At 52.3% G+C, this 21,073-nt stretch overlaps 1 protein-coding gene across 1 annotated transcript in view; it reads right to left on the minus strand.

Moving 5' to 3' along the window:
- The window catches only part of LOC143973870 (WD repeat-containing protein 97-like), a gene marked incomplete at its 3' end in the record, with an annotated part of 76,990 nt that overhangs the window by 44,600 nt on the left and 11,317 nt on the right, over positions 1 to 21,073 (minus strand). Inside the window, 1 exon segment of the mRNA XM_077474740.1 lies at positions 3,726 to 3,799. Within this exon segment, the coding sequence (XP_077330866.1) occupies positions 3,726 to 3,799 (74 nt within the window).

Genomic DNA, 21,073 nt, shown 5'->3' on the forward strand with positions numbered 1-21,073 from the left:
GAAGGAGAAGGCATCGTCCAGGGAGAAGAGCCGGAGAGGGGAGAAGGACCGGCAGAAGGAGAAGGCATCGTCCAGGGAGAAGAGCCGGAGAGGGGAGAAGGACCGGCAGAAGGAGAAGGCATCGTCCAGGGAGAAGAGCCGGAGAGGGGAGAAGGACCGGCAGAAGGAGAAGGCATCGTCGAGGGAGAAGAGCCGGAGAGGGAAGAAGGCATCGTCCAGGGAGAAGAGCCGGAGAGGGAAGAAGGACCGGCAGAAGGAGAAGACATCGTCCAGGGAGAAGACATCGTCCAGGGAGAAGACCCGGAGAGGGGAGAAGGCATCGTCCAGGGAGAAGAGCCGGAGAGGGAAGAAGGACCGGCAGAAGGAGAAGACATCGTCCAGGGAGAAGACATCGTCCAGGGAGAAGACCCGGAGAGGGGAGAAGGCATCGTCCAGGGAGAAGAGCCGGAGAGGGGAGAAGGACCGGCAGAAGGAGAAGACATCGTCCAGGGAGAAGAGCCGGAGAGGGGAGAAGGACCGGCAGAAGGAGAAGGCATCGTCCAGGGAGAAGAGCCGGAGAGGGGAGAAGGACCGGGAGAAGGAGAAGGCATCGTCCAGGGAGAAGAGCCGGAGAGGGGAGAAGGACCGGCAGAAGGAGAAGGCATCGTCGAGGGAGAAGAGCCGGAGAGGGAAGAAGGACCGGCAGAAGGAGATGGAATCATCCAGGGAGAAGAGCCGGAGAGGGGAGAAGGACCGGCAGAAGGAGAAGGCATCGTCCAGGGAGAAGAGCCAGAGAGGGGAGAAGGACCGGCAGAAAGAGAAAAGACATCGTCCAGGGAGAAGAGCCGGAGAGGGAAGAAGGACCGGCAGAAGGAGAAGGCATCGTCCAGGGAGAAGAGCCGGAGAGGGGAGAAGGACCAGCAGAAGGAGAAGGCATCGTCCAGGGAGAAGAGCCAGAGAGGGGAGAAGGACCGGCAGAAGGAGAAGGCATCATCCAGGGAGAAGAGCCGGAGAGGGGAGAAGGACCAGCAGAAGGAGAAGGCATCGTCCAGGGAGAAGAGCCGGAGAGGGGAGAAGGACTGGCAGAAAGAGAAGACATCGTCCAGGGAGAAGAGCCGGAGAGGGGAGAAGGACCGGCAGAAGGAGAAGGCATCGTCTAGGGAGAAGAGCCGGAGAGGGAAGAAGGACCGGCAGAAGGAGAAGGCATCGTCCAGGGAGAAGAGCCGGAGAGGGGAGAAGGACCGGCAGAAGGAGAAGGCATCATCCAGGGAGAAGAGCCGGAGAGGGGAGAAGGACCGGCAGAAGGAGAAGACATCGTCCAGGGAGAAGACCCGGAGAGGGGAGAAGGCATCGTCCAGGGAGAAGAGCCGGAGAGGGGAGAAGGACCGGCAGAAGGAGAAGGCATCGTCCAGGGAGAAGAGCCGGAGAGAGGAGAAGGACCGGCAGAAGGAGAAGGCATCGTCCAGGGAGAAGAGCCGGAGAGGGGAGAAGGACCGGCAGAAAGAGAAGACATCGTCCAGGGAGAAGAGCCGGAGAGGGGAGAAGGACCGGCAGAAGGAGAAGACATCGTCCAGGGAGAAGAGCCGGAGAGGGAAGAAGGACCGGCAGAAGGAGAAGGCATCATCCAGGGAGAAGAGCCGGAGAGGGGAGAAGGACCAGCAGAAGGAGAAGGCATCGTCGAGGGAGAAGAGCCGGAGAGGGGAGAAGGACTGGCAGAAAGAGAAGACATCGTCCAGGGAGAAGAGCCGGAGAGAGGGGAGAAGGACCGGCAGAAAGAGAAGACATCGTCCAGGGAGAAGAGCCGGAGAGGGGAGAAGGACCGATAGAAAGAGAAGACATCGTCGAGGGAGAAGAGCCAGAGAGGGGAGAAGGACCGGAGAGGAGAGAACATATCGTCAGAGGAGGGAGAAGAGCCGGAGAGGGGAGAAGGACCGGCAGAAAGAGAAGACATCGTCCAGGGAGAAGAGCCGGAGAGGGGAGAAGGACCGGCAGAAGGAGAAGGCATCATCCAGGGAGAAGAGCCAGAGAGGGGAGAAGGACCAGCAAAAAGAGAAGACATCGTCCAGGGAGAAGAGCCGGAGAGGGGAGAAGGACCGGCAGAAGGAGAAGGCCTCATCCAGGGAGAAGAGCCAGAGAGGGGAGAAGGACCAGCAAAAAGAGAAGACATCGTCCAGGGAGAAGAGCCGGAGAGGGGAGAAGGACCGGCAGAAGGAGAAGGCATCGTCCAGGGAGAAGAGCCGGAGAGGGGAGAAGGACCGGCAGAAAGAGAAAAGACATCGTCCAGGGAGAAGAGCCGGAGAGGGGAGAAGGACCGGCAGAAAGAGAAGACATCGTCCAGGGAGAAGAGCCGGAGAGGGAAGAAGGACCGGCAGAAGGAGAAGGCATCGTCCAGGGAGAAGAGCCGGAGAGGGAAGAAGGACCGGCAGAAGGAGAAGGCATCGTCCAGGGAGAAGAGCCGGAGAGGGGAGAAGGACCAGCAGAAGGAGAAGGCATCGTCGAGGGAGAAGAGCCGGAGAGGGGAGAAGGACTGGCAGAAAGAGAAGACATCGTCCAGGGAGAAGAGCCGGAGAGAGGGGAGAAGGACCGGCAGAAAGAGAAGACATTGTCCAGGGAGAAGAGCCGGAGAGGGGAGAAGGACCGGCAGAAAGAGAAGACATCGTCCAGGGAGAAGAGCCGGAGAGGGGAGAAGGACCGGAGAGGAGAGAACATATCGTCAGAGGAGGGAGAAGAGCCGGAGAGGGGAGAAGGACCGGCAGAAAGAGAAGACATCGTCCAGGGAGAAGAGCCGGAGAGGGGAGAAGGACCGGCAGAAGGAGAAGGCATCATCCAGGGAGAAGAGCCAGAGAGGGGAGAAGGACCAGCAAAAAGAGAAGACATCGTCCAGGGAGAAGAGCCGGAGAGGGGAGAAGGACCGGCAAAAAGAGAAGACATCGTCCAGGGAGAAGAGCCGGAGAGGGGAGAAGGACCAGAGAGGAGAGAACATGTCGTCAGAGGAGGGAGAAGAGCCAGAGCAGCTTTAATAAAATACTTTAAAAACCTGTGTAGTGTGTTTATCTTTGACATTTTTTTTTTTTTTTTATTTAGGTGAATGGGTAGGGGTATGGTACCCCATACTCATTCATCTAGGGTGGGGGTCCATGATCTGGGGGGGCCCCTTGTTAAAGGGGGCTTCCAGATCACGATAAGTCCCCACCTTCAGACCCCGACAACCATCCTCATCAACATGATAAACGCAAATCGACGCCAATGCAAAACACAATTTTTTTTGCGTTTTTAACACTGCTTTTTTCCTAGCGTCGGTACTAGCTTTGCAGTTAGTTTTTTAAAACGTCCGTGGGCATGTAGCCTTATATCTAAATTCATAGTTTCATAGTTAAATAAAGACACCAGTCCATCCAGTTCAACCTGAGTGAGTGTCTACAATTGTCCCTATCCCTGTACATTACACACTCACAATGGTCCCTACCCTCTAGGAGCCACAATCCGAGGTCCCCATTCATATACTAGGGTCAATTTTGGACAGAAGCCAATTAACCTCCCTGCATGTCTTTGGAGTGTGGGAGGAAACCGGAGTACCCGGAGGAAACCCACACAGGCACAGGGAGAACATGCAAACTCCAGGCAGGTAGTGTCGTGGTTGGGATTCGAACCTTCTTACTGCTAGGTGAGAGTGCTAACCACTACACCACTGTGCTGCCCAAATTACAGGATTCATATGGTTTACAAGATCAGTTATTGGAGGTTACCCTGGTAACAACTCTTCTGAAGTCCTCCCGCAGATCTTTCCACAAATGACAGGCTTTACTTCGGCATTTGTCATCTGCAACAGAGAATTTGGATAAATCACAGTATATTTGTATAGCATAGAGTATTATTTATCGCTAAAAGAGATAACAGACCAGTATATGCCCAGTATAGGAGAACTGTAGATGAGCGGTCAGTGCAAAGTATTATAAGACTGGGCTTGGGAGTATTTGCAGTAGGGTAAGAGAAGATATGGTGGGGAGTATTAGTTCTGGGGTGAGTGAGGATGGGGATGGAGGGGTTGAGTACTTGACTAGGATGAAAGATAATGAGGTTGGAGGAGGTAGGTACTATGACTAGTGTGATTAACAGGATGGAGGTAAGTTATATTAGTACTTGGGTGAATAAGGATGAGGATGGAGGTGGTGATTACTATGACTGGGATGAGGATATTGGATTACCTGTCCACAGGTAAGGATGAGGATGGAGTTGGTGAGTACTATGACTAGGGGGAGTGTATAGAGGTGGTGAGTACTATGACTAGGGCTAGTATTGATGGAGGTGATGAGTACTATGACTAGGGTAAGTATTGATGAGGATGGAGATGGTAAGTACTATGACTAGGGTGAGTATTGATGAGGATGTAGGTGGTTAGTCCTATGGCTAGGGTGAGGATGGAGGTGGTGAGTCCTATGACTAGGGTGAGGATGGAGGTGGTGAGTACTATGACTAGGGTGAGTATTGATGAGGATGTAGGTGGTTAGTCCTATGGCTAGTGTGAGGATGGAGGTGGTGAGTCCTATGACTAGGGTGAGGATGGAGGTGGTGAGTACTATGACTAGGGTGAGTATTTATGAGGATGGAGGTGGTGAGTACTATGACTAGGGTGAGTATTTATGAGGATGGAGGTGGTGAGTACTATGACTAGGGTGAGTACTGATGAGGATGGAGGCGGTGAGTCCTATGACTAGGGTGAGTATTGATGAGGATGGAGGTGGTGAGTCCCATGACTAGGGTGAGGATGGAGGTGGTGAGTCCCATGACTAGGGTGAGGATGGAGGTGGTGAGTCCCATGACTAGGGTGAGGATGGAGGTGGTGAGTCCCATGACTAGGGTGAGGATGGAGGTGGTGAGTCCCATGACTAGGGTGAGGATGGAGGTGGTGAGTCCCATGACTAGGGTGAGGAGGATGGAGGTGGTGAGTCCCATGACTAGGGTGAGTATTGATGAGGATGGAGGTGGTGAGTCCTATGACTAGGGTGAGTATTGATGAGGATGGAGGTGGTGAGTCCCATGACTAGGGTGAGTATTGATGAGGATGGAGGTGGTGAGTACCATGACTAGGGTGAGGATGGAGGTGGTGAGTCCCATGACTAGGGTGAGGATGGAGGTGGTGAGTCCCATGACTAGGGTGAGGATGGAGGTGGTGAGTCCCATGACTAGGGTGAGGATGGAGGTGGTGAGTCCCATGACTAGGGTGAGGATGGAGGTGGTGAGTCCCATGACTAGGGTGAGGAGGATGGAGGTGGTGAGTCCCATGACTAGGGTGAGTATTGATGAGGATGGAGGTGGTGAGTCCTATGACTAGGGTGAGTATTGATGAGGATGGAGGTGGTGAGTACTATGACTAGGGTGAGTATTGATGAGGATGGAGGTGGTGAGTCCCATGACTAGGGTGAGTATTGATGAGGATGGAGGTGGTGAGTCCTATGACTAGGGTGAGTATTGATGAGGATGGAGGTGGTGAGTCCCATGACTAGGGTGAGTATTGATGAGGATGGAGGTGGCGAGTCCCATGACTAGGGTGAGGATGGAGGTGGTGAGTCCCATGACTAGGGTGAGGATGGAGGTGGTGAGTCCCATGACTAGGGTGAGGATGGAGGTGGTGAGTCCCATGACTAGGGTGAGGATGGAGGTGGTGAGTCCCATGACTAGGGTGAGGAGGATGGAGGTGGTGAGTCCCATGACTAGGGTGAGTAATGATGAGGATGGAGGTGGTGAGTCCCATGACTAGGGTGAGGAGGATGGAGGTGGTGAGTCCGATGACTAGGGTGAGTATTGATGAGGATGGAGGTGGTGAGTCCGATGACTAGGGTGAGTAGTGATGAGGATGGAGGTGGTGAGTACTATGACTAGGGTGAGTATTGATGAGGATGGAGGTGGTGAGTCCTATGACTAGGGTGAGGAGGATGGAGGTGGTGAGTCCCATGACTAGGGTGAGTATTGATGAGGATGGAGGTGGTGAGTCCCATGACTAGGGTGAGGATGGAGGTGGTGAGTCCCATGACTAGGGTGAGGATGGAGGTGGTGAGTCCCATGACTAGGGTGAGGATGGAGGTGGTGAGTCCCATGACTAGGGTGAGGAGGATGGAGGTGGTGAGTCCCATGACTAGGGTGAGTATTGATGAGGATGGAGGTGGTGAGTCCTATGACTAGGGTGAGTATTGATGAGGATGGAGGTGGTGAGTCCCATGACTAGGGTGAGTATTGATGAGGATGGAGGTGGTGAGTACCATGACTAGGGTGAGGATGGAGGTGGTGAGTCCCATGACTAGGGTGAGGATGGAGGTGGTGAGTCCCATGACTAGGGTGAGGATGGAGGTGGTGAGTCCCATGACTAGGGTGAGGATGGAGGTGGTGAGTCCCATGACTAGGGTGAGGATGGAGGTGGTGAGTCCCATGACTAGGGTGAGGAGGATGGAGGTGGTGAGTCCCATGACTAGGGTGAGTATTGATGAGGATGGAGGTGGTGAGTCCTATGACTAGGGTGAGTATTGATGAGGATGGAGGTGGTGAGTACTATGACTAGGGTGAGTATTGATGAGGATGGAGGTGGTGAGTCCCATGACTAGGGTGAGTATTGATGAGGATGGAGTGGTGAGTCCTATGACTAGGGTGAGTATTGATGAGGATGGAGGTGGTGAGTCCCATGACTAGGGTGAGTATTGATGAGGATGGAGGTGGCGAGTCCCATGACTAGGGTGAGGATGGAGGTGGTGAGTCCCATGACTAGGGTGAGGATGGAGGTGGTGAGTCCCATGACTAGGGTGAGGATGGAGGTGGTGAGTCCCATGACTAGGGTGAGGATGGAGGTGGTGAGTCCCATGACTAGGGTGAGGAGGATGGAGGTGGTGAGTCCCATGACTAGGGTGAGTAATGATGAGGATGGAGGTGGTGAGTCCCATGACTAGGGTGAGGAGGATGGAGGTGGTGAGTCCGATGACTAGGGTGAGTATTGATGAGGATGGAGGTGGTGAGTCCGATGACTAGGGTGAGTAGTGATGAGGATGGAGGTGGTGAGTACTATGACTAGGGTGAGTATTGATGAGGATGGAGGTGGTGAGTCCTATGACTAGGGTGAGGAGGATGGAGGTGGTGAGTCCCATGACTAGGGTGAGTATTGATGAGGATGGAGGTGGTGAGTCCCATGACTAGGGTGAGGATGGAGGTGGTGAGTCCCATGACTAGGGTGAGGATGGAGGTGGTGAGTCCCATGACTAGGGTGAGGATGGAGGTGGTGAGTCCCATGACTAGGGTGAGGATGGAGGTGGTGAGTCCCATGACTAGGGTGAGGATGGAGGTGGTGAGTCCCATGACTAGGGTGAGGATGGAGGTGGTGAGTCCCATGACTAGGGTGAGTAATGATGAGGATGGAGGTGGTGAGTCCCATGACTAGGGTGAGGAGGATGGAGGTGGTGAGTCCGATGACTAGGGTGAGTATTGATGAGGATGGAGGTGGTGAGTCCCATGACTAGGGTGAGGATGGAGGTGGTGAGTCCCATGACTAGGGTGAGGATGGAGGTGGTGAGTCCCATGACTAGGGTGAGGATGGAGGTGGTGAGTCCCATGACTAGGGTGAGGATGGAGGTGGTGAGTCCCATGACTAGGGTGAGTAATGATGAGGATGGAGGTGGTGAGTCCCATGACTAGGGTGAGGAGGATGGAGGTGGTGAGTCCGATGACTAGGGTGAGTATTGATGAGGATGGAGGTGGTGAGTCCGATGACTAGGGTGAGTAGTGATGAGGATGGAGGTGGTGAGTACTATGACTAGGGTGAGGAGGATGGAGGTGGTGAGTCCCATGACTAGGGTGAGTATTGATGAGGATGGAGGTGGTGAGTCCCATGACTAGGGTGAGTATTGATGAGGATGGAGGTGGTGAGTCCTATGACTAGGGTGAGTATTGATGAGGATGGAGGTGGTGAGTCCTATGACTAGGGTGAGTAGTGATGAGGATGGAGATGGTAAGTCCTATGACTAGGGTGAGGAGGATGGAGGTGGTGAGTCCCATGACTAGGGTGAGTATTGATGAGGATGGAGGTGGTGAGTCCTATGACTAGGGTGAGTATTGATGAGGATGGAGGTGGTGAGTCCTATGATTAGGGTGAGTATTGATGAGGATGGAGGTGGTGAGTCCTATGACTAGGGTGAGTATTGATGAGGATGGAGGTGGTAAGTACTACGACTGGGATGAGGATGGAGATGGTAAGTACTATGACTAGGGTAAGTATTGATGAGGATGGAGGTAGTAAGTACTATGACTGGGATGAGGATGACCTGCTGAGAAGGATGGAGATGGTTGTCAGGAAGTGGAAACGATTACTGAAGACAGCAATAGCAGCTAATTATTTAATCAGTAGAAGGCCACGCCTCCAGCCTCCAGCCTCATTAGCATACAACGTATCGGAGAAACATAAACCACACTGATGACTTCCTGAGTTCTTTTAAGTCTCGGTAGAGATCTTTATCAGTAGAATAGTTGAAGGTATGAAGTACGGAATGAGAAATGTCAGTTGGTTTCCCGTCAAGTCACAACAATCATACAAGTCTGATTCCTGGAGATACACATAATGACATTAGACGGTATAGGGGGGTCCCGACCACCTCGGAATAGAAATCATTTAGACAAAACTAGAAGACAACAAGGTCCCCCTCATCAGTCTCCCCCCAGACATCTCTGCAGCAGAATTCAAGGATCCAATCTATAAACTTTATGCTGATACAGCTTAATGACTTTGATTCCTCAGGTGGAGATGATTTTACGTTATAAGTCTATCAAACACAACTTGTGTACAATGTAAAGTAGTGAGTGTACAATGTAAAGTAGTGAGTGTACAATGTAAAGTAGTGAGTGTACAATGTAAAGTAGTGAGTGTACAATGTAAAGTAGTGAGTGTACAATGTAAAGTAGTGAGTGTACAATGTAAAGTAGTGAGTGTACAGCTTGTATAACAGTGTACATTTGCTGTCCCCTCAAAATAACTCAACACACAGCCATTAATGTCTAAACCGCTGGCAACAAAAGTCAGTACACCCCTAAGTGAAAATCTCCAAACTGGGCTCAATTAGCCATTTTCCTTCCCCGGTGTCATGTGACTTGTTAATGTTACAAGTTCTCAGGTGTGTTAAATTTGGTGTTTTCGCTCTCACTCTCTCATACTGGTCACTGGAAGTTCAACATGGCACCTCATGGCAAAGAACTCTGTAGCACCCTGGAGTTTAGTCAGGGAGCTCCTCACAAATTTACTTGCCAGGAGTAGTTATTCTGGTTGATTAATAGAGATCTATTGATTTCTCCCTAAGTTTGGCCTTGTTGCACTTTTCCCTTCTACCACTAGGTCAGGGATCCTCAAACTACGGCCCTCCAGCTGTTGCGAAACTACACATCCCATGAGGCATTGTAAAACTCTGACATTCACAGACATGACTAGGCATGATGGGAATTGTAGTTCCCGAACAACTGGAGGGCCGTAGTTTGAAGACCCATGCACTAGGTGGTCAGGTACTTGGTGGTACGAGATATGAGAAGGACACCCCAAGGTCATGTTATGTGTATATGGGGTATCTCAGCCAATGGGTAGGGGTTTTCTTGAATCCCTTGGCCTGCTGGGAGCACCTATATATGTGGGTGGAGTCAGGTGATCGGTGTTCTGGCTGTCTGGGTGGACGTGTGTCGTATGCCCCGGGCTGCCATAGATTGGGCCTATCAAGAAGTAAGAGACCAGCGCAGGGTTGGGATTGCGGCTTGCAGTCCAGTCAGAAGTGACAGTTCTGCCGGCCAGAGAACCTGTCGTGGTCGGTGGTAGAGTGGAAGCCGTCACAACTAAGGGACCAACTACCTTTACCAGGGACCACAGAGAGTAACTAAAGCAAGTCCCCGAATCACATTCTCATTGAAAGGGCACGGTGGAGAATCAGGAAACTGATCAAGTCAGGGACCCAACCCACGGAGGAGACGCTTGCAGAGCAGCCTTGCGAGTCAAGCCAGGGACCTGGCCGGTTAGCAGGGATTTAGCTTGAGAAGTATCTGGAGTGCCAAGCTAGGGACCCAGCAGGGGCGACGCTTGAGGGATACCACCGCAACCTTGGGAGGAGCTGAAGGGAGTTAGTAAATGAGAGGGTCTAGTGGGAGACCAGGAGCTCAGCGTCGAAGAACTACAAGAGGCAGTTGTAGTGGAGCTGAAAGGACTGTTACGTTTGCGTTAGGAACTGTTAAAGACTGTTACCATAGGAGACAGCATTCCTGCATGTGTAGATGTGGTGCCTTGCTGGGGGCCTTTCCCTGCTTGGCTGTCTTACTATTGCAGTCTCGGAGTCTACTAATTGAATATGCAACTACTTAAGGGTGTCCTGGTCCTAACCCCCTTTCCCCCAAAAATACAAAAAGGACTGTCAAAATAAAACATTTTTTTTTTACATCCAAGAAGTGTCTGGCGGCCAATGAATTTCACCATCTTTGCACCAACTATGCCTCACATTCCACTACATACTGAAGGACATCAGCTAATTTTGGCGTTGGAGGTCATCATTAGACTGGACAAGGCCAGAGCCCCTGATACAACTCTCTGAGGATCTGAAGATAAGAATTGTTGCTCTACATAAAGATGGCCTAGGCTATAAGAAGATTGCCAAGACCCTGAAACTGATCTGCAGCACGGTGGCCAAGACCATACAGGACGGGTTCCCCTCAGAACAGGCCTCGCCATGGTCCACCAAAGAAGTTGAGGTCACGTGATCAGCGTCATATCCAGAGGTTGTCTTTGGGAAATAGACGTATGAGTGCTGCCAGCATTGCTGCAGAGGTTGTAGGGGTGGGGGGTCAGCCTGTCAGTGCTCAGACCATACGCCACACACTGCATCAAATTGATCTGCATGGCTGTCATCCCAGAAGGAAACCTCTTCTAAAGATGATGCACAAGAAAGACCACAAACAGTTTTCTGAAGACAAGCAGACTAAGGAGATGGATTACTGGAACCATGTCCTGTGGTCTGATGAGACCAAGATAAAGGTATTTGGTGTCAGATGGTGACAAGCGTGTGTGGGGGCAACCAGGTGAGGAGGACAAAGACAAGTGTGTCTTCTCTACAGTCAGGCATGGTGGTGGGGGTGTCATGGTCTGGGGCTGCATGAGTGCTGCCGGCACTGGGGGGCTACAGATCATTGAGGGGACCATGAATGCCAACATGTACTGTGACATACTGAAGCAGAGCATGATCCCCTCCCTTCAGAGACTGGACCGCAGGGCAGTATTCCAACATGATAACCACCCCAAACACCTCCAACACCTCCAACACCACCACTGCCTTGCTAAAGAAGCTGAGGGTAAAGGTGATGGACTGGCCAAGCATGTCTCCAGACCTAAACCCTATTGGTCATCTGTGGGGGATCCTCAGAGGGAAGGTGGAGGAGGGGAAGGTCTCCAACATCCACCAGCTCTGTGATGTCATCATGGGGGAGGGGGAAGGACTCCAGTGGTGACCTGTGAAGCTCTGGTGACCTCCATGCCCAAGAGGGTGAAGGCAGTGCTGGAAAATAATGGCGGCCACACAAAATATTGACACTGTGGGCCCAATTTGGAGATTTTCACTTAGGGGTGTCCTGACTTTTGTTGCCAGCGGTTTAGACATTAATGGCTGTGTGTTGAGTTATTTTGAGGGGACAGGAAATTTACACTGTTATACAAGCTGTACACTCACTACTTTACATTGTAGACAAGTGTCATTTCTTCAGTGTTGTCACATGAAAAGCATACCTCCCAACAGTCCCGGATTCCGCGGGACCATCCCGTGATTTGAAGAAAGTCCCGGGGGGTTCCCTCGGATCTGGGCTGGAGTCCCGGAACTTGTTCCAGCCCTGGGCTCCACTCCGTAGTGGTATCCTCAATGGGTGCAACGTGTGCTCTCTCACACAGCACCAAGTGAGGATTCTTGGGAGAAGATCTAGCCAGCAATCTCTGCTCTCCCCTCCTCAATGCAGTCACCGGTTGTTAGGACCACCGGCGTGCTAGAAACTGATCACATCATTTGCAGGCCACCTCTCAGCTCCGCCCCCTCTTTGGCTCCCGAACCCATCTCTCAGCAGCCCCGATCCCACCTCTCATTGGTCCTCATGCCGGTGTCTTGTCAATTAGGGTCCTCCATCAGATGCTGTCCTCTGCGTACTGCGCATGCGCAGTACACAGGAGCACAGATTCCGAAAATTGCCGAGGACGAACGGCGCCTGCGCCGTGAGTCCAGGTTCTATCCCCACTATCCAAGTGGACATAGAGTTAGAATAAAAAAGAGCCGAGCGCAGCGAGGCCGAGCCCGAAGCGTGGCGAGCGAAGCTCGCCCGCGAGGGGCCCTCTAAAATTCTAAACCCTATGTCCGCTTGGATAGTGGGGCTACCTCCTCCACTCACGGCGCAGGCGCCGTTCAGCTTCGGAGATTTTCCGAAGCTTCGTCTGCTCCGTACTGCGCATGCGCAGTACGGAACGGACACATATCGATGGCCGGACTCTATTAGGCAGAACACCGGCTCTCAGTGACCCAGATCCTGCTTCTCAACAGCCCCGATTCTGCCGGTCAGTGCTCGTGAAAGGCAAGAGGAACTGAACTTTCTCACACAGAAGCTCCACCTACTTCTGTGTGTTTGCGCCAGGCATGCAGGGTGGACATGGCCCACATTTTCTGGTGGGTGCCCTGGGTTCCAGCACCACAACTGCCCACATTGCTGCCCTCACATTGGGGATGCCGGATGTGTCTTTCCCCGCCTGTTAGGACTGTAGCATGGAGCCGGTGAAGAGCAGTGGAACTCCTCCTGGGCTCCATGCTACAGTCCTGACACTCGGAGCTGTCAGCAGCAGTCTGCTTAAAAAAAAAAAAGCACCTACCTACCATTCTGAATTTATGAGTGAGCTGAGGGGTGAGTGTTGGTAAGAGAACTGGGGGGGGGGGACATTAGTATGAGAGCTGGGGGGCATTGGTGAGAGAGTTGGGGGGCAATAGTAAGAGAGGTGGGGGGCATTGGTGAGAGAGCTGGGGGGACATTTGTAAGAGAAGAAGGGAGAGTTGGTGGGAGAGCTGAGGGGGCATTAGTAAGAGAGGAGGGGTGAGTTGGTGAGAGATCTGGGGGGGCATTAGTAAGAGAGGAGGGGAGAGTTGGTGGGAGAGCTGGGGAGGGCATTAGTAAGAGAGGAGGGGTGAGTTGGTGGGAGAGCTGGGGGGCATTAGTAAGAGAGGAGGGGTGAGTTGGTGTGAGAGCTGGGAGGGGCATTAGTAAGAGAGGAGGGGTGAGTTGGTGGGAGAGCTGGGGGGGGGCATTAGTAAGAGAGGAGGGGTGAGTTGGTGGGAGAGCTGGGGGGGCATTAGTAAGAGAGGAGGGGTGAGTTGGTGTGAGAGCTGGGAGGGGCATTAGTAAGAGAGGAGGGGTGAGTTGGTGGGAGAGCTGGGGGGGGCATTAGTAAGAGAGGAGGGGTGAGTTGGTGTGAGAGCTGGGGGGGGCATTAGTAAGAGAGGAGGGGGGAGTTGGTGAGAGAGCTGGGGGGGGCACTAGTAAGAGAGGAGGGGTGAGTTGGTGGGAGAGCTGGGGGGGCATTAGTAAGAGAGGAGGGGGAAGTTCGTGAGAGAGCTGGGGGGGCATTAGTAAGAGAGGAGGGGTGAGTTGGTGAGAGAGCTGGGGGGGCATTAGTAAGAGAGGAGGGGTGAGTTGGTGAGAGAGCTGGGGGGGGCATTAGTAAGAGAGGAGGGGTGAGTTGGTGTGAGAGCTGGGAGGGGCATTAGTAAGAGAGGAGGGGTGAGTTGGTGGGAGAGCTGGGGGGGGCATTAGTAAGAGAGGAGGGGTGAGTTGGTGTGAGAGCTGGGAGGGGCATTAGTAAGAGAGGAGGGGTGAGTTGGTGGGAGAGCTGGGGGGGCATTAGTAAGAGAGGAGGGGTGAGTTGGTGAGAGAGCTGGGGGTCATTAGTAAGAGAGGAGGGGTGAGTTGGTGAGAGAGCTGGGGGGGCATTAGTAAGAGAGGAGGGGTGAGTTGGTGAGAGAGCTGGGGGGCATTAGTAAGAGAGGAGGGGTGAGCTGGTGAGAGAGCTGGGGGGCATTAGTAAGAGAGGAGGGGTGAGCTGGTGAGAGAGCTGGGGGGGCATTAGTAAGAGAGAAGGGGGAGTTGGTGAGAGAGCTGGGGGGGCATTAGTAAGAGAGGAGGGGTGAGTTGGTGAGAGAGATGGGGGGCATTAGTAAGAGAGAAGGGGGAGTTGGTGAGAGAGCTGGGGGGGCATTAGTAAGAGAGAAGGGGGAGTTGGTGAGAGAGCTGGGTGGGCATTAGTAAGAGAGAAGAGGGAGTTGGTGAGAGAACTGGGTGGGCATTAGTAAGAGAGAAGGGGGAGTTGGTGAGAGAGCTGGGGGGGGCATTAGTAAGAGAGAAGGGGGAGTTGGTGAGAGAGCTGGGTGGGCATTAGTAAGAGAGAAGAGGGAGTTGGTGAGAGAGCTGGGTGGGCATTAGTAAGAGAGAAGGGGGAGTTGGTGAGAGAGCTGGGTGGGCATTAGTAAGAGAGAAGGGGGAGTTGGTGAGAGAGCTGGGGGGGGCATTAGTAAGAGAGAAGGGGGAGTTGGTGAGAGAGCTGGGGGGGCATTAGTAAGAGAGAAGAGGGAGTTGGTGAGAGAGCTGGGGGGGCATTAGTAAGAGAGAAGGGGGAGTTGGTGAGAGAGCTGGGGGGCATTAGTAAGAGAGAAGGGGGAGTTGGTGAGAGAGCTGGGGGGGGGGCATTAGTAAGAGAGAAGGGGGAGTTGGTGAGAGAGCTGGGGGGCATTAGTAAGAGAGAAGGGGGAGTTGGTGAGAGAGCTGGGTGGGCATTAGTAAGAGAGAAGAAGGAGTTGGTGAGAGAGCTGGGTGGGCATTAGTAAGAGAGAAGAGGGAGTTGGTGAGAGAGCTGGGTGGGCATTAGTAAGAGAGAAGAGGGAGTTGGTGAGAGAGCTGGGTGGGCATTAGTAAGAGAGAAGGGGGAGTTGGTGAGAGAGCTGGGGGGGCATTAGTAAGAGAGAAGGGGGAGTTGGTGAGAGAGCTGGGGGGGCATTAGTAAGAGAGAAGAGGGAGTTGGTGAGAGAGCTGGGTGGGCATTAGTAAGAGAGAAGGGGGAGTTGGTGAGAGAGCTGGGTGGGCATTAGTAAGAGAGAAGGGGGAGTTGGTGAGAGAGCTGGGGGGGGGCATTAGTAAGAGAGAAGGGGGAGTTGGTGAGAGAGCTGGGGGGGCATTAGTAAGAGAGAAGGGGGAGTTGGTGAGAGAGCTGGGTGGGCATTAGTAAGAGAGAAGAAGGAGTTGGTGAGAGAGCTGGGTGGGCATTAGTAAGAGAGAAGGGGGAGTTGGTGAGAGAGCTGGGGGGGGCATTAGTAAGAGAGAAGGGGGAGTTGGTGAGAGAGCTGGGGGGGCATTAGTAAGAGAGAAGAGGGAGTTGGTGAGAGAGCTGGGGGGGCATTAGTAAGAGAGAAGGGGGAGTTGGTGAGAGAGCTGGGGGGGCATTAGTAAGAGAGAAGGGGGAGTTGGTGAGAGAGCTGGGGGGGCACTAGTAATGCTAGCCATACACGGTTCGAATTTCAAAAATTTTCTTTCGAAAAATCATATCTAAGAATTTTCGTATGAATTTCGCACCATTAGTGGGCTGTAGCAACAGCCAATTTTCGTGTGGAAATCAAATTTGAGAAATCGGACACGTTGGAAATTTTTTTTGAAAAACAAACAATTTTCTAATCAATGATGGGAGAATCGTGCGAGAAATGTAATAAGAAAAGAAAATTTACGGAGAGAAAAGAAGATTCCCGGCCACGAAAATTATTTTCTGTAGCAACATGAGGTGAAATGGAAGGCTTGGTCGGCCGAAATTCGAAAATCAATGGTGGCGCCATCCGATCCCAAAAAAACGAATTTTCTGATTTTGAAAAGCATTAGAGAGGAGGGAGAAGTTGGTGAGAGAGCTGGGGGGCATTAGTAAGAGAGGAGGGGTGAGTTGGTGAGAGAGCTGGGGGGGCATTCGTAAGAGAGGAGGGATGAGTTGGTGTGAGAGCTGGGGGGGGGCACTAGTAAGAGAGGAGGGGTGAGTTGGTGTGAGAGCTGGGGGGGGCACTAGTAAGAGAGGAGGGGTGAGTTGGTGAGAGAGCTGGGGGGCATTAGTAAGAGAGAAGGGGGGAGTTGGTGAGAGAGCTGGGGGGGCATTAGTAAGAGAGAAGGGGAGAGTTGGTGGGAGAGCTGAGGGGGCATTAGTAAGAGAGGAGGGGGGAGTTGGTGAGAGAGCTGAGGGGGCATTAGTAAGAGAGGAGGGGGGAGTTGGTGAGAGAGCTGGGGGGCATTAGTAAGAGAGGAGGGGTGAGTTGGTAAGAGCTGGGGGGGCATTAGTAAGAGAGGAGGGGTGAGTTGGTGAGAGCTGGGGGGCATTAGTAAGAGAGGAGGGGAAAGTTGGTGGGAGAGCTGGGGGTGGGCATTAGTAAGAGAGGAGGGGAGAGTTGGTGGGAGAGCTGGGGGCGGGCATTAGTAAGAGAGGAGGGGAGAGTTGGTGGGAGAGCTGGGGGGGCATTAGTAAGAGAGGAGGGGGGAGTTGGTGAGAGAGCTGGGGGGCATTAGTAAGAGAGGAGGGGGGAGTTGGTGAGAGAGCTGGGGGGCATTAGTAAGAGAGGAGGGTTGAGTTGGTGAGAGAGCTGGGGGGGGGCACTAGTAAGAGAGAAGGGGGGCTTGGTGAGAGAGCTGGGGGGGCATTAGTAAGAGAGAAGGGGGGCTTGGTGAGAGAGCTGGGGGGGGCACTAGTAAGAGAGGAGGGGGGAGTTGGTGAGAGAGCTGGGGGTGGGCATTAGTAAGAGAGGAGGGGAGAGTTGGTGGGAGAGCTGGGGGGCATTAGTAAGAGAGGAGGGGTGAGTTGGTGGGAGAGCTGGGGGGCATTAGTAAGAGAGAAGGGGGAGTTGGTGAGAGAGCTGGGGGGGGCACTAGTAAGAGAGGAGGGGTGAGTTGGTGAGAGAGCTGGGGGGGCATTAGTAAGAGAGAAGGGGGGCACTAGTAAGAGAGGAGGGGTGAGTTGGTGTGAGAGCTGGGGGGCATTAGTAAGAGAGAAGGGGGAGTTGGTGAGAGAGCTGGGGGGGCACTAGTAAGAGAGGAGGGGTGAGTTGGTGAGAGAGCTGGGGGGGCATTAGTAAGAGAGAAGGGGGGGGCACTAGTAAGAGAGGAGGGGTGAGTTGGTGTGAGAGCTGGGGGGGGGGGCATTAGTATATGGATGAGGCCCGGGTGTGGATTATATTATTTGTGGTCTTATATCTTTAATAATACAGTGCCTGTGACTTAACAAGATATGAATGTTGGAGGTAATGATTAAAGGACAAGTAGATAAGTATTCCAGAATGTTTCCTCTCATCATTCATATCATGGAATGATAATTGTTCCCCGGAGATTTACAATAATACATATACAGGTTTTATAGAACAATTCTTATTATAATTCCATTCTTTATCTGGGATAATAATCTATAGAGAAGTCAATTGGGAAGCGATTGAACACTTTACAGTTTCCCGATTCCAATGAGGGGGGGGGGGGGGGTCTCTGTTGTGTTTTACTCAGAAATTAGGAATAAATTCAGTTGACTGATTGGACTTCTGTGGACTTTTCCATTCTCTGAGAAGTTTCTCTAGTTATGATTTGCGGGGGGCACACACACACACGTAGATTGTTCGTAGTTCTGTAGAATAAGACAATGGTAGAGCAGCCGATATATTATGGGGATCGTAGATAAAAGTCGTGTTTCTTGTTGGGCAGGAGATATGGCCATGCATAGAATTTGGATTTCCCAAGAGATAAAACGGGTCGGTATTTGTGTCTGCTAATACCGGGTAAAAGATTTCTGTTTCAATAGGTTTATTACATTTTGGGTAAACAAGAAAATATAACACGCTTATTGAGCGCCCCTCGCAGGGGCTACCAAACATGTATAGAATTCCAGAGAGCAATTTCCTTCACAAAGAACACAGAACATAGTGAAAGCAGAGGGGTGGCATCAAAAAACGACCACTGTATAAAGTGCCCTATCCCCAATTTAGTCGCCGAAGGAGAAGCGGGGCAAAAGATTTCTCATTTTCTTTTTCTGGAGGCAGTAGTAAACCGCCATGTTTTTTTTTCCCCCAACCTGCAAGGTAAAGTTATAATGTGCTAGTATGCATCGCATACAAACCCATTATGTGAAACTTACCTTAAAACAAAGCTAGTGAGAAGCCCACTCAGTTAGGCTGAAGAAAAAGGCGAGAACACCTTGAAAACGTGCTCCGACTGCGCATGCGCCACAAGTGACATTGGGTGGAGGAGGTCTGGTCACCGAGTTTTGTAGACCATCTGCAGCAGTACTGAAAGCTGATATCCACAGTGACACTAGTGTCGGGTGTTGTGGACATTTTTATTAATGCATGTTGTCAGACGCCCCCCTAGTGTCAGTTTTGCTTTAATGCGCTCATGCGAGGGTAGTCACGCATACAGACGTTGGTGGAAGACAATTGGATGCGGAAAACTTCCCGTGGGCGCGGTGGATCTGTTTGCTCTTTTAAGGAGGTTTGTTTATGCCTCACCAAGGGACTGGCCACTCCATGGTGACCGCATCTAAACTCCTAAGTAAGCAGATCTGCGTACATGGGAACCATAGTATAACCATACAAACGGATGGCCCATTGAGCCATGATAGAGAACGGCTCGCGTCATTGGTAGCAGTGGGAGCGTGCACGCGATCGTGTTCAGAGCCTTGTGCTTGCCGCATGGTTTTGAACATGACCATCTGCACACGTCACTACTGCATTTCTATTTGAATATATACAAGTGAATGTGATTGGATCTTTTGAATGAATACAAGTGTCTGATTGGCTGATTCTGAAGCCACCACGCTCGTGTGTTATCCATGTGTATAGCATAAATAAAGGCTGCCTGGCTATTTCTCTTCAGGATTATACTGAGCTCGAGGTGATGCCAGCATCTGTCTGTGTTACTTGGAGAGATAAACGAGCCGCTTTGCCGGCATTATATAAGAGAGTTGCATTTGTGCTTTTAAGCGCAAAGAAATGAAATGCTTATAGGAAGAAGCTTAGAATTTCACAGGGTCCTCTCTATCCCGCCCCCATGCCAATGGCCAAGGCTGGGTGTTTCCCCATCTCTGGTTGATGGTTCTCAGGGTCACTACCAACCCTCATACAGACACTTGTGAGTGCATTTTTATTCACATTTTATTATATTACACTATGGAGTACCTGCACCTGGTTTTCTCTTTTTCCAGTTGGACTTTACATGGAGCGCCCCCTCCTGGTTACTCCACAGCGAAGCTCACATTTATTTTTGGGTTACCCCCAATTATACATACATGATCCTTTTCCCAATCCACATCTCCTCAGAGGGGTACCATTTTCTGCTTTTATCCCAAAGATTCCCATTCCCTTTGCACAGACGTTCCCTGGGCTGTTCATTCCGTCATACATACAGACTATTTTCTATCAGCTTTGTCTGATGAGGGTGAGGATTACCTGTTCTCAGGTGAGGAGGAGGAGGAGGAGGGTGAGGATTACCTGTGCTCAGGTGAGGAGGAGGAGGGTGAGGATTACCTGTTCTCAGGTGAGGAGGAGGAGGAGGAGGGTGAGGATTACCTGTTCTCAGGTGAGGAGGAGGAGGAGGAGGGTGAGGATTACCTGTTCTCAGGTGAGGAGGAGGAGGAGGAGGGTGAGGATTACCTGTTCTCAGGTGAGGAGGAGGAGGAGGAGGGTGAGGATTACCTGTTCTCAGGTGAGGAGGAGGAGGAGGAGGGTGAGGATTACCTGTTCTCAGGTGAGGAGGAGGAGGAGGAGGGTGAGGATTACCTGTGCTCAGGTGAGGAGGAGGAGGAGGAGGGTGAGGATTACCTGTGCTCAGGTGAGGAGGAGGAGGAGGGTGAGGATTACCTGTGCTCAGGTGAGGAGGAGGAAGGTGAGGATTACATGTTCTCAGGTGAGGAGGAGGAGGAGGGTGAGGATTACCTGTTCTCAGGTGAGGAGGAGGAGGAGGGTGAGGATTACCTGTTCTCAGGTGAGGAGGAGGAGGAGGGTGAGGATTACCTGTGCTCAGGTGAGGAGGAGGAGGAGGGTGAGGATTACCTGTGCTCAGGTGAGGAGGAGGAGGAGGGTGAGGATTACCTGTTCTCAGGTGAGGAGGAGGAGGAGGGTGAGGATTACCTGTTCTCAGGTGAGGAGGAGGAGGAGGGCGAGGATTACCTGTTCTCAGGAGAGGAGGAGGGTGAGGATTACCTGTTCTCAGGTGAGGAGGAGGAGGGTGAGGATTACCTGTTCTCAGGTGAGGAGGAGGAGGAGGGTGAGGATTACCTGTTCTCAGGTGAGGAGGAGGGTGAGGATTACCTGTTCTCAGGTGAGGAGGAGGGTGAGGATTACCTGTTCTCAGGTGAGGAGGAGGGTGAGGATTACCTGTTCTCAGGTGAGGAGGAGGGTGAGGATTACCTGTTCTCAGGTGAGGAGGAGGGTGAGGATTACCTGTTCTCAGGTGAGGAGGAGGAGGGTGAGGATTACCTGTTCTCAGGTGAGGAGGAGGAGGGTGAGGATTACCTGTTCTCAGGTGAGGAGGAGGAGGGTGAGGATTACCTGTTCTCGGGTGAGGAGGAGGGTGAGGATTACCTGTTCTCGGGTGAGGAGGAGGGTGAGGATTACCTGTTCTCGGGTGAGGAGGAGGGTGAGGATTACCTGTTCTCGGGTGAGGAGGAGGGTGAGGATTACCTGTTCTCAGGTGAGGAGGAGGGTGAGGATTACCTGTTCTCAGGTGAGGAGGAGGGTGAGGATTACCTGTTCTCAGGTGAGGAGGAGGGTGAGGATTACCTGTTCTCAGGTGAGGAGGAGGGTGAGGATTACCTGTTCTCAGGTGAGGAGGAGGGTGAGGATTACCTGTTCTCAGGTGAGGAGGAGGGTGAGGATTACCTGTTCTCAGGTGAGGAGGAGGGTGAGGATTACCTGTTCTCAGGTGAGGAGGAGGAGGAGGGTGAGGATTACCTGTTCTCAGGTGAGGAGGAGGAGGAGGAGGAGGGTGAGGATTACCTGTTCTCAGGTGAGGAGGAGGAGGA

Source organism: Lithobates pipiens, unplaced genomic scaffold, assembly GCF_037356315.1.
Source record: "Lithobates pipiens isolate NorthernLeopardFrog02 unplaced genomic scaffold, aLitPip1_a1.2 Scaffold_126, whole genome shotgun sequence".
In the NCBI taxonomy this organism is placed as follows: Eukaryota; Metazoa; Chordata; class Amphibia; order Anura; family Ranidae; genus Lithobates; species Lithobates pipiens.